This window comes from Rhea americana, unplaced genomic scaffold, assembly GCF_003343005.1.
Source record: "Rhea americana isolate MKP2758 unplaced genomic scaffold, rheAme1 scaffold_473, whole genome shotgun sequence".
NCBI lineage: Eukaryota > Metazoa > Chordata > Aves > Rheiformes > Rheidae > Rhea > Rhea americana.
The window spans coordinates 127,408-142,983 of NW_028186616.1; the positions used below are offsets into that span (position 1 = coordinate 127,408).

The following is a 15,576-nucleotide window of genomic DNA, read 5'->3' on the forward strand; positions in this document are numbered from 1 at the left end:
CCCGCGGCTCCGGCGGCGCTGGGGCCCGGCATGCGGCACCCCCACCCGCTTCCCGCACGGCTTTTCCCTTCCTCCTCCTCCTCCTCCTCCTCTTCCTCGCCTCCTGGCTTCGGCGGTCTTGGCGCTTGCCCAGCACGGCGGGCTCTGGGCCTGCAAGGCGCCCCGGGGGTATCGCCACCAGCGTGGCCACAGCAGCCCCAACCCCGGAGCCTGCGCGCCCTCACTGCATCTCCCAGGCCGCGGGGATGGTTGCTGAAATGCTTCGAAGCTGGCGATGAATTCCCATCAACAGGGCGTTCGTGATCCCAAAGCACACGCTTTGGGAAATGCACAGAAAAGCCAGCTGAGGGACGGACTCTGCCACGCTCGTGCTAGCCAAGCAGTCCCAGGCCTGGTGCCTGGTCCTGGGGATTGCTTTGGAGGGGCACGGTTTGGCCTAGGTAGGCAGGAGAAGCAAGTGTGGGAGTGTTGCTTTTCACTGCCTGGTGGCGGCCCTTGTGGGCATCCGAACTTGGGCCAGAGTCTCCAGGGGCCATGCGGCTTTGCAAAACACACTCGGCTTTCACGGAGGACAGCACCGTGCTTGGTACCGTGCCTCAGCCCTCTCAGGAGTTTGGCAAATGGTGTAAAGTTGTCCGAGGGCCAAAGGCAAATTAATGTGCTTGAGGTAAAAACTCACCAAATAAAAATGCCAGCTTTCAGAAATAGCCCTACATGGTCAATATAACTGGGATCTTCTTAATGGAACCAACGTGCAGTTTGTGAGCCAATTTTCTTCCAAGAGGCAATGTGATTAAAAGTTAGGAAAATTTTCTCCCAAATGAACAGCACCTTCATTATCTATGACTCGTATCTCAAAACCACTTGGTCTGATTCATCCCAAAGGCTCCCAGAAATTCCCCGCGGGTCACAGATCACATGCAAAAGCTGGAGAAGTCCAAAGATGTTTTAGGCGAAGTGGTGGGGCAGGAACTGGGAATCATGCTGGCAGCTGCAACTTCTTTCTAGCCCTTGCTTGTGATGTACCTACTTTTGCTCAGCACAACGTGCTGTTAACTGCGTCGCAGAGGCAGCAGGCCAGACGGCACAGCCCTGGACTGGTGGGCGCACACATGCCCTTGAGGGGCCGGACTGGTGAGGCCACACCTTGCCAAGGAACCCACTGGTGCGTGGCAACTGGCAGAGCAAGAGGCCAGCCCGTGCACTGGTGTCCTCCCGTAACAGCAGAGCTGGGAGCTGGGCCGGCCAGCTTGCTGAAGGCTGTGGGTCGGCGCTGGCCCTCTGCGTGTGCGAGCTGCGTGTTCGAGCTGGTGCCCGCGGTGCTGCGGGACAGAGGCAGCCAGCACGGGAGGCATGACACCGCATTCGAGGAAGGGAAATGTTCCCATTTCTCCATCTGGGAACAGAAGATGGTGTCTTGTTTGCTTTTCATTTCCCAGCGTGGCCTACGTCCAGCAGCATCACGTGCAGCTGTGTTTGGAAAATGGCTATTTTTAGGTTACTTGACTTTTCTTCTTTTACTCCATTGTCTCTCCCTCTTCCTCCTCTTCCCCTCCCACCTCTTTTCTTGCTTCCTTCTCCTTTCAGCCCCTGCTTTTCCTTCTCCTCTTAGCCAGCCCCTGTGAGACATAGAGTCTCCTGCAGCTACCTGCATGCCGTGTCCCAGCTGTGTCACCTTCAGTGTCCTGACCATATCCTCCCCCTGATGCAGGGATGTACCTGCCCAGGTGTGATTCGGTCCCCTTGGGAGCTGAGCACTCAGCACTGCCCAGGATTAGACCTGTATGCCTTAAAATAGTCCATCTGGAAAATGTAAGTGTTTTTAAAAATGAAGTGCTTCCTCGTTTTCCAAAGCAGGCCTCACAGAACATTTCCATTGCAAGTGGCAGTGCAGAGTCAGCAGGGTGCCGATGACAAGCACGGGAGACGATTTGCACCAGATTGCCGTTGCTGTGGTCACAGTGGGCCAGTTCCTCCTTACTCCCTGCCTCCAGGCTGGTGGGAAACTGTGTGCAATGGAGGCCTCTTTTTTTTTTTTTTTTTTTTTTTTTCTTCCCTATCAAGCTGAAATCAAGAAGAAACTCCTTTGCATGCAGGTCCATTTCTCTTTATTTATGTCTTCAGCCTGTATTCTGCTTCTTGTGGTATCCAGGTCCTGCTGTGTCAATGCAGGACATGTGCTGCTGTTGCCCTGTGTAAAGTGTATTACCTGTTGAGGAAGGACTAGCCCAGCAGATTTCTCTTGGTCATCTCTGTTGAAACTCTAAGAGACCACAGGGATGCTGGCTTCTCCCCTGCAGCTTCTGATCTCCAAAGAGAAGCTTGCTAAGCTGTATCTCCTTTCTTTGGGAGAGCTGCTTGAGGATGGGCTATTTCTTCCAATAAAAGAGAATGGTCTTTCACAAGGATCTTACAGGTGCGTGTTCCTGAAGTCCTGAAATCTGTGGTGGTGGCTGTGGTCAGGAGGAGTCCATGCTCTCTGGAGGAGAGATGTTTGCTAACATTAAGAGAGAGTCATTTTCCTCAGCTCTGACTTCCGTGCTTTTTCGTAATGACAGATTTCTTTTGAATGGAAGAACTGTGCCTACAGAGAAGCACGTGGCATAGAGGGAAAGCTACTAACCAAGCATGAAGCCGGCTAACTCATTCTCTGCGGTGGGGAGATGACAGTTTAAAAATTACAGCTGTAAACAGAATCTCCAGAGGACCATGAAAGAGATGGGGAGGAGTGCAAAGGCTAACACATGGAAGCCGTTCGGTATATCCATGCAGGATTTTTGCTGAATAGCAAGTCCATATTCAGATATGAGCATAGGTTTTGTCGTCCATGGCTGATTAGATTGCTTACTTTGTCTGTTTGGTGAGTTTGTTGCCCATGCTCTGTAATCATACTTGTTTGCCATCTTCTGACTTTAATTTACCTGAGCTAAACCTATCTGCTAAAACAAGTAGAAGCAAGGGCAAGACTTTCTATTTTTTGTCACTTTTTTTTTGTTTCATTATTGGCAGCAGCTCTTGTAAATTCAGTAGGGATAAACCTAGTGAAACCTTCACCCTGTGACTCCCAGTTCAGATATTGTTGTTACTGATATTCAGAAGACCATAAGGCAGTAAGCCAGGATGATGGTTCTTACCAGAGAGCTCTCCAAGTCAAAGAGGAACCATACTTTAGTGAAAAGTAGTTCTCTGGTGGTTTCCTGTTTGCTTCTCTTTCATTTTCTTGGTGATCATCCCTTCACAAGATGGGAGAATGGTAGCCAGGAGACCCTGATCTTCCTTCTCATTCTTCTCTGTGTGCTACAGCAGATGCTGCAGAAATCTCTTTTTGTCTGAGCACAAACTCTTTGCAGGCTGATGGCCGTAGCGCAGGAGTTTGAAGCACAGACAAGGAGTAGCTGTTTCTCTCTCTAAGCACTATGAATATGCATGGAGCAGAGGGATTGGGAGGAGCCATGACTAGTCTCACAGAAGGGGAAAATGTGCCATGATGCACCAGGAGTTTTCAGGCTGTTTGTTAGTTCAAGCTGCTTTGGTTGACACTAGTCCTTTTATTTGGGGCTGTGGCAATCCATATAAGACATCAATAATGTCACCAGGCTTTCGCGCTTCACTCGCCTGCCTTTTTGGAGTCTGAAGCTGCTTCAGAGGAGTGAGTAGGCGTCATCACTCACCCACTCTAATCTCTCAGAGTTGTGCACAGCTATGCTTCTCCTGACCTATGTGCTCTGAGTCACTTGCTTATGGGGGAAGTTTGTTGCACCCACCCCTAACCGTAGTATGAAACAGATGTGAGTGGCCTCGCAGCTTCCAGCTCCCTTCGTGCCTGTTGCATCTTGTCCTGTCACAAGGCACCACTGAAAAGAGCCGGCCCCATCTTCCTGACCCCCCCCCCCAACGTATTTGTAGACACTGGTAAGATTCACTCTCTGTCTTCTCTTCTCCAGCCTAAAGAGGCCCAGCTCTCGCAGCCTTTCCTCATAGGGCAGATGCTCCAGCCCTCTGATCATCTTGGTAGCCCTACACTGGACTCTCTCCAGTAGCTCCATGTCTCTCTTGTCCTGGGGAGCCCAGAACTGGACACAATACTCGAGATGAGACCTCACTAGGGCTGAGTAGAGGGGGAGAATCACTTCCCTCGACCTGCTGGCAACACTCTTCCTAACGCACCCCAGCATACCCTTGGCCTTCTTGGCTACAAGAGCACATTGCTGGCTCATGGTCAACTTGTCATCCACCAGCACTCCCAGGTTCTTCTCTTCAGAGCTGCTTTCCAGCAAGTCAGCCCCGAGCCTGGACTGGTACATGGCGTTATTCCTTCCTAGGTGCAGGACTCTGCACTTGCCTTAGTTGAACCTCAGGAGGTTCCTCTCTGCCCAACTCTCCAGCCTGTCCAGATCTCTCTGTATGGCAGCACAGCCTTCTGGTGTGTCAGCTACTCCTTCCAGCTTGGTATCATCAGCAAACTTGCTGAGGGTGCACTCTGTCCCTTCATCCAGGTCACTGATGAATTAGTTGGACAAGACTGGTCCCAGTACTGAGCCCTGGGGGATACTGCTAGCTACAGGTCTCTAACTAGACTCTGCACTGCTGGTGACAACTCTCTGAGCTCTGCCTTTCAGCCAGAACTCTAATCCACCTCACTGTCCACTCGTCTAACCCACACTTCCCGATGCTTCCTGAGCATCCTGAGGAGGATGTTGTGGGAGACAGTGTCAAAAGCCGTGCTGAAATCAAGGTACACAATGTCCACTGCTCTCCCCTCATCTACCCAGCCAGTCATTCCATCAGAGAAGGCTGTCAGATTGGTTAAGCATGATTTCCCCTTGGTGAATCTATGCTGACTACGCCTGATCACCTTCTTTCCCTCCGTATGTCTGGAGATGACATCCAGAATGAGCTGTTCCACCCTTTTCCAGGGATGGAGGTGAGGCTGAGCAGCCTAGAGTTGCCTGGGTCCTCCTTCTTGCCCTTTTGGAAGACTGGAGTGACACTGGCATTCTTCCAGTCCTCAGGCACCTCTCCAGTTCTCCAGGACCTTTCAAAGATGATGGAGAGCAGCCTGGCAACAACGTCTGCCAGCTCCCTCAGTACCCGTGGGTACATCCCATCAGGATCCATGGATTTGTGGGTGTTAAGTTAGAGATCCTAAATGATCTCTAACCTGATCCTCCTCACCTAAGGAAAAGTCTTCCTTTCTCCAGGCTTTTTCTCTTGTCTGCAGGGTGTGGGTTTCCTGAGGGCTGGCTTTAGCAGTAAAGACTGAAGCAAATAAGGCATTCAGTAACACTTCTTTCTCTGTATCCGTTGTCACTAGGCCCACCCCATTCAGCAGTGGGCCCCCATTTTCCCTAGTGTTCTTTTAGCTACTGATGTGTTTGAAGAAGCCCTTTTTATTGTCCTTGACATCCCTTACCAGATTTAATTCCAAATGGACCTTAGCCTTCCTCACTGCATCCCTGCCTACTCTGACAGTGTTCCTATATTCCTCCCAAGTGGTCTGTTTCTTTTTCCGCATTCTGTATACTTCCTTCTTCTGTTTGAGTTTTGCTAGGAACTTCTTACTTATCCATGTGGGTCTCCTGCCCCCTTTTCTTGATTTCTTACTCATAGGGGTGTACCACTCTTGAGCTTGAAGGAAGTGATGCTTGAATATTAACCAGCTCGCTTGGACTCCCCCACCCCCCTTCCTTCTAGGGCCCTAATCCATGGGATTCCTCCAAGTAGGTCTCTAAAGAGGCCAAAATCTGCTCTCTTGAAGTGCAGGGTTGCAATCCTATTTATTGCCCTGACCTCTCATCACAGGATCCTGAATTCCACCATCTCATGGTCACTGCAGCCAAGGCTACGCCCAACCTTCACATCTCCAGCCAGTCCTTCTTTGTTGGTTAGGACAAGGTCCAGCAGCACACCCCTCCTCGCTGGCTCCACCACCCCCTGTGTCAAAAAGTTATCATCAGTGCTCTGCAGGAACCTCCTGGACAGTTTGTGCCTAGCTGTGTTGTCTTTCCAGCAGATATCAGAGTTGTTAAAGTCTCCCATGAGAACTAGGGCCTGTGATTGTGAGGTTACTTCCAGCTGTCTGTAGAAGGCCTCTTTCTGATCAGGTGGCCTGTAGTAAACCCCCACAACAGTGTCACTGTCTATCCTTTAATCCTTACCCATAAGCTCGCAACTTGCTTTTCATCCACCCCTAGGCAGAGCTCAATACATTCCAGTTGCTCTCTCATATAAAGAGCAACTCCACCACCTCGCCTTCCTGGCCTGTCTTTCCTAAAAAGCACATAGCCTTCCATGACAGCATTCCAGTCATGTGAGCTATCCCACCATGTCTCCGTGATTGCAATGAGATCATGGCCCTGCAACCTCACACAGATCTCTGCTTCTTCCTGTTTATTTCCCATGCTGTGTGCATTGGTGTACAGGCATTTTGGAGAGGTAATTGAGCATGCAGGTTTCCCGGGAGATGTGCAAGAAGATCCTCTGTAGTCATGTCCCATATGCACTTCCCTGACTGTATGCACCCACTGGAGGCATCCTGACATGAGACATGTTATGTTGACCGCCTCTCTCTTTCTAATTCTCCCTTTCTCCATCTTTCATAGTTTAAGGCCCTCCTTACCAGGCTGGCCAATCTGTTGGCAAAGACATGTGTACCCTGTTTAGTGAGGTGGATCCCATCTCTGCTCATCAGTTGTTGGTGTTCAAATAGAGTCCCATGGTTATAGACACCAAAATCCCATTACCAACACCAGCAGCACAACCAGTTGTTAACTTGGAAAATTTGTCTCTTCCTCCTCCCTCCTTCCCTCTCACTGGCAGGACTGAGGAGAAAATGACCTGGGCTCCCAGATCCTTGACCACCATCCCCAGAGCTCTGAAATCGTATTTGATGTTTTCCAGTTTGCCCTTGGTATCATTAGTGCCTACACAGCGGAGCAGCAGAGAGCAAAAAAGAGGGTTCGTCTGTTGGTTAGGCACCATCTCTGGGGCTACTCAAGCCCACCTCACATCTGTTTTTTGGCAGCCTGCAGAGCAGCGTGACAGACTGTGTGGTGGCCATGCACCCTATTATGTGGACTTGGCTTTCCCACTTAGCTGCACTGGAGCCACTGAAAATGATGTGGTAAGGGGTGGGAGATATATCTGCAGCCCCTCCTACCCCAGTGAAGAGGCACCTGCAGCCACGTCATCTGCCTTGCTTAACTGGCAGTCCAAGGGGAGATGTTTCCTGGGAGAGGGGATAAACAGCTGCAGAGAGTGCGGGGTGGGGGGAGAGAGCCGGCACTTCTGGGAGCAGAGCACCAATGCCCTTGCTGGGACCTCCATCCTTGAAGCAGAAATTTGGGGTTCAAGTGTGCAGACACCTTCCCGGGGCAGTACAGGAGCCGCCAGCACCAGCCCCTTGTACCCACCCAACCACCTGCGCAGCTCAAGGCAGCTCAACAATTAACGTGCAGGTGACCTGCAAGAGCTCAGGCTGGGACTTTACACCATAACTTTCCCTCTCCAGTTAGAAAGTCCTGGGCCAGGAAATGTCCTGAAATGAGAAGAACTGACACTGGAGCAAACATCACCCCCATGTCCAAGTTCCTCAGGTAGGAGCTCTTTATGTCCAGCTCCAGACACTGATGTCTCTGTCGTCCTGAAGGGCCTAGTACTAGGCTGAGCTCTGAATGACAGCTGTTTTGCGGTGGAATGTTTCACTCTACATAGCTTAATTTTAGGCTGAAGAGGACACTTAATCTTGGTGCATCGGGAAGAGGAATGACTGAGGGGTGTTTTGCTCTCCCAGCAGCACTGCAGACACTGCCTCTTCTCAGGAATGGCTGTGAGGAGCCTGCTGCCGTCCCAGCTGACAGCTTCCAAAATGTTTCAAGGCAGAGAAGTGCCTTGAAACATGAAATTAGGCTTTTGTTTGACTGCTGTTATTTTGTTGAGCAAGTGGTTACTTAGCAAGTGGAAGCTGTGGATTTTCTCTTGCCCGTATAACCTACATCTTAAGAAACATCCTTTCCCTTCCTTTCTTTTTTTCATTTGGAGCCTGCATGTTTTGTGTCTTGTGGGTGGTGGGCTTCAGTACTGTTTGTGGGTGAGACACCCCAGATGTCTGTGAAGGTGAACTCATATTCTGCAACTTCCATGGAGTTAGTGCTAGGCACCTAATTCATATTGAAAAACGTAGATGGGTGCCTGATTCTGGTTGTCCCACAGGATTAAGTCAGAAAAAGGAAGGCACATGGCTAACATAGGAATTACTGCTGTAAAGGCAAATGGATTGTGTTTAGAGAGCACAGTGACCTCCAGCTTGTTGGGTGGACAGACATTTTGTTGCTGTGGTTGCTCTGGGTCTTCAGAAAAAGCAGCCTTTTTTTTTTTTTTTTTTTTTTTTTTTTTTTTTTGCCCCAGATTTCATCCTAGTCCCCTGTGTCTGCCCCCAAGTGCTTCAAAAGTGCTTGTCCTCATGAAAGAAAGGCTTGTTGAAAGTGTTCTGGCCCTGAATGTCAGAAATTGCCTGAGAACCTAGTGTTCTTTTCTATCTGCAGAAATGGCTGGCTTGAGCTGGCAGGGGACCTTCCTGAACGCATATTGTTAGCAGAGTGCAGGGACTTAGGGTATGCTTGTGGAAAAAGCAGCATGGTGCAAATGCAGGGACTACCAGGGATCAGCCTCAGAGATCAGGCCAAAATTTGGTCTTTCTGTCTTGTATCACTTACTCCAGAGGAAGGTTTGTGATCCCAGCAGTTTGATTCTTCCAGTTGAAGGACTGGGACCAACAAAAATATCGGTGATGTCTCAGAAGTGATTTGTCAGTGATATGTCAACCATGGACCCCCATGTCACTGTGCAAAAAGATGTGGCCATTCCAGCTGTTTTCTTGACTGACATTGTGTTCCATCATCTATTTTTTATGCAGCTGGGACACCAACTCAGTCTTGCTTTGGACTTTCATTTCATCACAGAGGAATGAATCTCACCCTTCCACAAATAGGTGTGTGCAAAGGTGATTTCTCATGCCTTAGAACAAGCACGCAAAAACAGTTTTCCCAGCATAACCAACTCTGGGCAGGGTCGATTCCCAACAAGGTTTAACGATACATTTGAAACTAGGAATATATTTCTACTTTTGTCTGCCGACCTGCAGAATATGCAAGCATGCCTTAGTTGTGCTGGAGCATTATTTGGACCTTTTTCAAAGAATGAGCCACCGAATAGTTGTCAGCTCATATAGTTGATTTCATTTTTTCTTTGTTTTGTGAAGGAGGCAAGATGTGAATTTCTTCTAAATGCTACATTTTCAGTGGTCTTATTTTCCAGTTGTTAAAGACAGTTGATCAATGATGAAATAAGGCTATATGGTTTTTTTTAAGAGCACCCATCGTGGCTTTCAGGGTTGCTGGCCGTAGTCTGCAGGACAGCAGAGCTCCTAAAGTCACAGACGGCAGCAAGCAGAGGTCTGTGCACAGGCTGTAGTGACTCTCAAACATTTTTTCAGAGCATGTGTTGCTAGTGGCTTGCTAATGGCTGGCACTATGGAATGGAGGCTAAATCAGTGATTTCTTGCAGAAATTGAGTAGGTTAGGCACTCCACTCCTTTGAGAATGGTCCTGCATGAGCTGCTGGTTCACCTGGCGCTACAAACACAGGCTCTTCCAGTTTCCCTGCCTTTGTTGGATGCTCGGCAGTAACATCTTGCAGAGCAGGGTTCCTGGTGTCATCACGTTGCCTGTCACCAGGACACTTTGAGACAGAGTGTTGCCCTACCCTCGTGATGCAGCCAGCAGCTCTATCCCAGTGGGCGGATCAGTAATGACTCTGTCATTAGACGTCTGTCATCAGTCCTCACTTTTCATTGTTTCCATCTGAGCTCTAAAAACAACTACACTCTTTCTTGGACCGGACAGTCAAGGACAGTGTGCCACAGGAGGTGCCCAAGCTTTAGGAAACGAGCAATCAGCCCTGGGATGGTTCAGGCAGACAGGGCAAAGAGTTTTGGTGAGGACAAGCTAGTCATAGCTCTGCTACCACTGCTGGTGGCCCAAGGTTCATCCTGCAAGCTTTGAAAGATTCGGCTCAAAGCCTCTTGAGTGCTGGCAGTAAGCTAGGGCTGCTGGCAATCCTCCGCACTCCCAGCAGCTGGTTTAATACAAGCCCATACCATACTCTTCATCAGGGCTGGGTAAGACTGAGACTGTGCTGGGTCAGGAGCAAGGCTGGCAGCTTAAGGGAAGCTGCTATCCCCTGTACTCAGTGCTGGGAAGCCACTCCTGGATCCTGTGTCCAGTTTCAGGCCCCAGCTGCAGGAGGGAGCTGAAGAAATTGGAGATGGGCTGCAGAGGGCTGCCGAGATGGGCTAGGGTTGGAGGCATAGGGTCCTCAAGGAGAAGAAAGCTCCTGGATCACTTTGACCAGCAAAGCAGAGGCAAAAGGTTGGAGCTTGGGAGGTTCAGGTTGGATGTGAGGAGCAGCTTTTCCCCCAGGAGGGTCATGCAACCCCGGGACAGGTCACCAGAGAGCGTGATCTCACTTGCTGCAGCTTTTCGGGACTCAGGTAGGCAAAGGTAGGGCTGCCCAGAGCTGGTACTGGGGACAGTTCTGCTCTGCGTTAGTGGCTGGCCAGGAGCCCCTCAGAGGAGTCCAACAGCACTGCTGTGGAACTGTGATTCATAGGCTGCACGTTTTTTTCCCAAAAGATATTGAAGCTGTTGTTGCTATCATTTTTTTGTTGTTGTTACTTGAAGCTTTGCCTCCTTTTTTGTTCTAAGCTAAATTCCTGGTTGATTTGCTGTTAGGGGCTGGCAATAAGTAAGTGGGCCAAAGAAAGTTCCTCTTTTCTTCAGCTACAGTCTACCTTTTCCTGCAGTCTTTATTTCACTGGTTAGCTTCTGCACCTACAGGAAGGAGAACTGGCTGTTCCCTACAGCCCCATGGGCAGCTGCAGAATTGTCTTTGCACACAACAAATTTGCTCTTCTTATAGCTCGTATTAATTCCTTGTTGAGCTCATCTTCCTTTCTGCTGCATTATTGAATCTGGCACAAAGAATTCCAGAAGGAAGGACAGAATTTTGCAAAACCAGTGATACCTCCAGCTGCTGATCCATACCTGAAAACTAGGCATGTGTGTGCGTGAGGAAGTGCTTTGACATGAAAACTAATTTCTGCCATTGAGAGGGGTGGTCCCACTCTGACCTTTGCAACTGCCACTTCTCCCACTGCTTGTTGCATCACATCTAGTGGTCGTGCAACTGCAGAGTAAGTCAACTTCATCAGCTGATCTTTTCAGAAAACAGTGGCAAAAAAGAAAAGATAATACTCCATTAACTGCACCAGCCCTGGTGCTGGTGCACCATGAAGCCAGCAAACATCACTATGTGAGTGCTGTTGCTGTGTTGATCTCAGAGATGGAGTGGAAAGCAGGGCACTGAGTAGTGGGACTTGGGTGTCTGGGCACTGTGTCGTCCACCAACCCAGGACATACAAGGCTCTCCTGGCTTGTGAGCTAAGTAAGGGCCCTCACAGCTGGCCCAGAACTTGGCGGGGACAGCATGATTGGTTATGTGCATATGTGCAGGGGCCCTGTGATTCTGGTTGTACCTATATGACTGTGTGCTGTGAATCTGGAGGTTTTCATTTGGAGAGGTTTCCTAGGAAACACAGAACAACAGCCATGATGGGAAGGGATTTCTCCTGAGACAAGTTCAGCCCCATCGGGAAGTGGCCAGTTGAGAGCTGAGTGAAACGGCTTTCTCTGGTTCTTGGAGCTCCTTCAAAGAAAGCTGCTTTCAGTCAGCCCTGGGCTCTCTGTGAGTCTGGGAAGCCAGGTGTTTTTGCAAGTTCTCACCAGCTGGCATCTGGTTTCCAGAAAGCCTTTGGGAATTGCTGCCCTCCTGTTGCAATGTGTGGCATGTGCATTCCTTCAAGTCATAACCTGGAGTTTTGTCTTTGCAGGAGCAGAAAGATCCAAATCCGGAATATTCCCCCCCACCTGCAGTGGGAGGTAAGAAGCACTGTGCTTCCCTTCTGTCTCCCCTCCAGGGGCAGGGTGATTTTAAAGCATTCCCATTTATTTCCTCCTCGTCCTCCATTCTTGTCTGAGCAGCAGTAGCTGAGCTACCAAGAGCATGTGATCGGCCCAAGCTTCCCATTTATCTTCCTAGTAACCTGGGATGGGAGGCAGAGAGTAATCCGTAATGTAAAGGAGAAGTCTCCTGCCTGATTGTGGCTCTCAGGATCTCAGGGCTGCTTTGAGCAATAGAGGGTCTTTGAGATAATGGAGGCAGGTTGATTTAAGCAGATGGGCAAAGGCTCCGAGAGGTTTGAGACAGTGCTGTCTCGAACACAGCTGTGAGTGCCGCTGAGTGTGTGTGCTGATGTTTCTCTGCTCACCTGCTTTGAGAAAATTGGTGTTTTCTCTGATGCTCAGCTGCATCTTTTATCACTATGAGGCTATAGGACGAGCAAGGCAGGGAGGAGACTGGCTACCTTAATGCATGAGCTGTGAAAGAGACTGAAGTAAGAATCACAGAATAGGTAAGTCCTCCGGATAACAACAAAACCGAGAGGTCAACTCAGTAAATACCAGCTGCAGGGCACTATGGTGCAACACTGGGAGTGTGTCTTGTGTCTGTGTTCCTGATCATCGGCCCATCTAGGGTGGATTGAAAATGCCCCAATTTGGAGGAGAAGGAACATCAAGTGCTCTTTGAGATAAGTGTATTTGCTCAGCCTTAGACATGGTGGCTGTGCTCCCTTAGAGTGGCTTCCAATTCTAATGCCTGCTATCAGGAAGATGAGCAGAGAGACTCTGCTCTGTAGTTCCTTTGGTGACAGTCCTGTTTGTACTAAGAAAGCCATCTCTTTCTTAGGATGCTTATTTGCCAACTCTGAATATAGTCTGACCACTAAGAACGCAAATCCCATGTGTTTTCAGTGCCCTTTGCAGAAACTGGGCTTACTGCCTGATCATGCATTGAGGGGGCAGTACTCTCTCTAATAAGTCTCAAAGTGCCTTTAGTACATCTGTCACAACAGCTGGGTATTGAAATCCAGCAGAAGCAGGCCAGGGAGCCCATAGCCTATTGCAGGTCAGTTCTACATCATGGGTGAAATAGGGTTTGAGCCTGACTCTCCCTCTGCCCCCTCCTTGCCAAGGCTGGCCAAGGACAGCAGGAGAGCACCCACCTGTCCAGCAACCTCTCCTGCTTGCTTCACCTGTGTTGTTTGCTGCTTTCTCTCACAGGTACTGGATGGCCTATTAGCTCAGTATGGGACTGTGGACAATGTAGAGCAAGGTAAGACAGTCTAACATGGGTCCTCATCTGTGCAAAAATCCCAGCACTTCTCCCCAGCTCTGCATCCCTGCTGCAGGAGAAAAAAAACACTCTTTCAGGACCTAATAGGGTGGAAACTGCTTGCTCAATAATTTGGAACTGGGCTAAATCCTGCTGATACATGTTCCCAACCTCTACTGGCAGCACAGGGCAGAGGCAGGACCATCAGTCCGGTGGCAGGATGACTTGGGCCATGAATCCTCCAGCCTCCAATACTTCTGCTGGCTTGGCTTCTCATGGTTGCCAGACATAAGCCCTTGTCTCTGTGAAGGGCATGCAGTTTGTGATGACACGAACTGACTGCACGCTGTTTGAGCAGGGCATGGGAAGGGGTTTTTGCCAGAGCAGATCAAGAAGCACTGGACTGCCTGCACAGAACACCAGGAGGTGCCCAGAGCCCATTCCACATGTCCCTGAACAGTCAGACATGTGGCTACCCATACTGCACAGGCACAGGGCCAGTCTGGGACTGTGCAACAGTTTGTTTTTCTGCTGACAGCACTCGGAATTAATCCTCTCATGAAAATGAAATGCATGTTATTGTTTGGGACTGCCTCTGCCATCGTATCAGCTCACTCTGAGCAGCACTGCCAGTTATGTCCAGCTGTGACATGCATTCTCTTGGCTCTCACCCCTCACCCCTGGTAAGTCTGGCAAGGCCTGGCCTTGCAGTCTTGTAGACAAATGCTGTAGCCTTCGTAGTCAAACCCTGGATGCTGGAACCAGCTTGGGACAGTTGCAGATCCAGCACCTACACCAGCACCTGTATGCATATCCCCAGCTGGAGCTGAGATGTCAGAGTTAGCAAGGCCCCAATCTGCACATGGAAGAATGTGTTTTTGCTGCTGGATCTTTTTCAGGGCAGTCACATGCAGAATATTTTGAGTGTATTTTTGAAAAGCTGTTTCTGGCCCTGCCAGATATGAAATGCTCTCGCTAAGCCACAAAGGACTCAGCAGTCAGTTTTAAGACAGGAGTGAATCACTGGAAGCAATTTTCAGCCCCACACCAGGAAGATGCTCAGAATAAAAATGTATGACAAAAGGCCCCAAGACACGGTGCGCATCTCAAAGAAGCCACATTCAAACCTGCTGGTCTCTCCTCCAGCCCTTCAGGACCAGGTGCTCCAGCTGAACATGTTAAACTCCCCTTGGTCAGGTGGATGCCTAAAGCCTAGGTAGCTTTAGATGGCATCTGTGTGTATGCTGTATTTTTTATGAACAGCACTGCTTCCCACAGTCTGAAAGGCCTCTGCTGTAGGCAGAGACACCTTTCTCCACACAGGATGATGATGACAGCATCAGAAGCAGAGTCTGTTCTCTGCAGTCTGTGTTCTAGAGCCTGCTCTCAGGGGATACTCTTGTGCTCAGAAGTGACGCCCTGAGCCTTTAGTGCCTTTCCTCTGGTTCCTGTCTGGCACAATGCAGTTTTTCCCACCGGAGCTATGAAATGCAACCAAGTCTTGGCTGGTCAGTGAAGTGAGGCTTCCCAGTATTGATTTATCTCCTGCAGATCAGTCCTGTTGCACAGAGGGAAGTGGAAAGGCAGAGGAAGCTCTAAGAACACAGGACACGAAGGAAGAATATTGCTGCCCAGTGCTGCCTTGGCTTGGCTGGGTAGAACAGCTATCGCCAGCTAAGCCTAGTGTCCAACCACACACCACATGACTTTTCTAGGGAAGCTGTAAGAGAGAGATCTAAGCAGTCATCTGCTTGCAGCTCAGACTAAAGGACCTTGAGTTGCCAGGATCTCCATCTTAAATCGGCAAAGGACATCTCCTTTGCTTGTCCAGCTGCATCCTTGTTCTCAGGGAAAAAATACAGCAGCACTGTCCGAGATCTGTCTTCACTCTGTGTATGATGCATCTTGGAGGCCCTGGCTCAGGCTCACAGGCTTGCCTAGCAAGTTGTTTTGGGACTAGACTAGAGCACAGGCAATGGGGAAAGTACCACTATGCTGCCTCACACATACACAAGTGTCAAAAGAGAGATACGTGGCTGCAAAATATTCCCAGGTGGGCATGGTGATTTAAGTTGACCTTAGCAGAATTGGGTCTCGTATGCATTTTAGCTATGTCCAACTGTGCCCCCCAGCACCTGAGATCAGCTCCTTTCCCCCAGGGCACAGCTGCTTTTTCAGTCCGTAGAGAGGGACTGAAGTTGGCTGAGCAGAGCAGAGAAGCACCAGATGTTTGGCAGTCCAGCAGAGTGGAGCGTAGCAACTTTAAGATACTCGTGCTTTACTCAC

General features: G+C 49.6%; 1 protein-coding gene across 1 annotated transcript in view; it reads left to right on the forward strand.

Moving 5' to 3' along the window:
- IGF2BP2 (insulin like growth factor 2 mRNA binding protein 2) overlaps window positions 1-15,576 on the forward strand; it is a 73,901-nt gene that overhangs the window by 31,564 nt on the left and 26,761 nt on the right. The window contains exons 2-4 of the mRNA XM_085316594.1: window positions 7,511-7,595; window positions 11,948-11,996; window positions 13,239-13,290. Of these exons, the coding sequence (XP_085172720.1) occupies window positions 7,511-7,595; window positions 11,948-11,996; window positions 13,239-13,290 (186 nt within the window). The remainder of the gene's footprint in view (window positions 1-7,510; window positions 7,596-11,947; window positions 11,997-13,238; window positions 13,291-15,576) is intronic.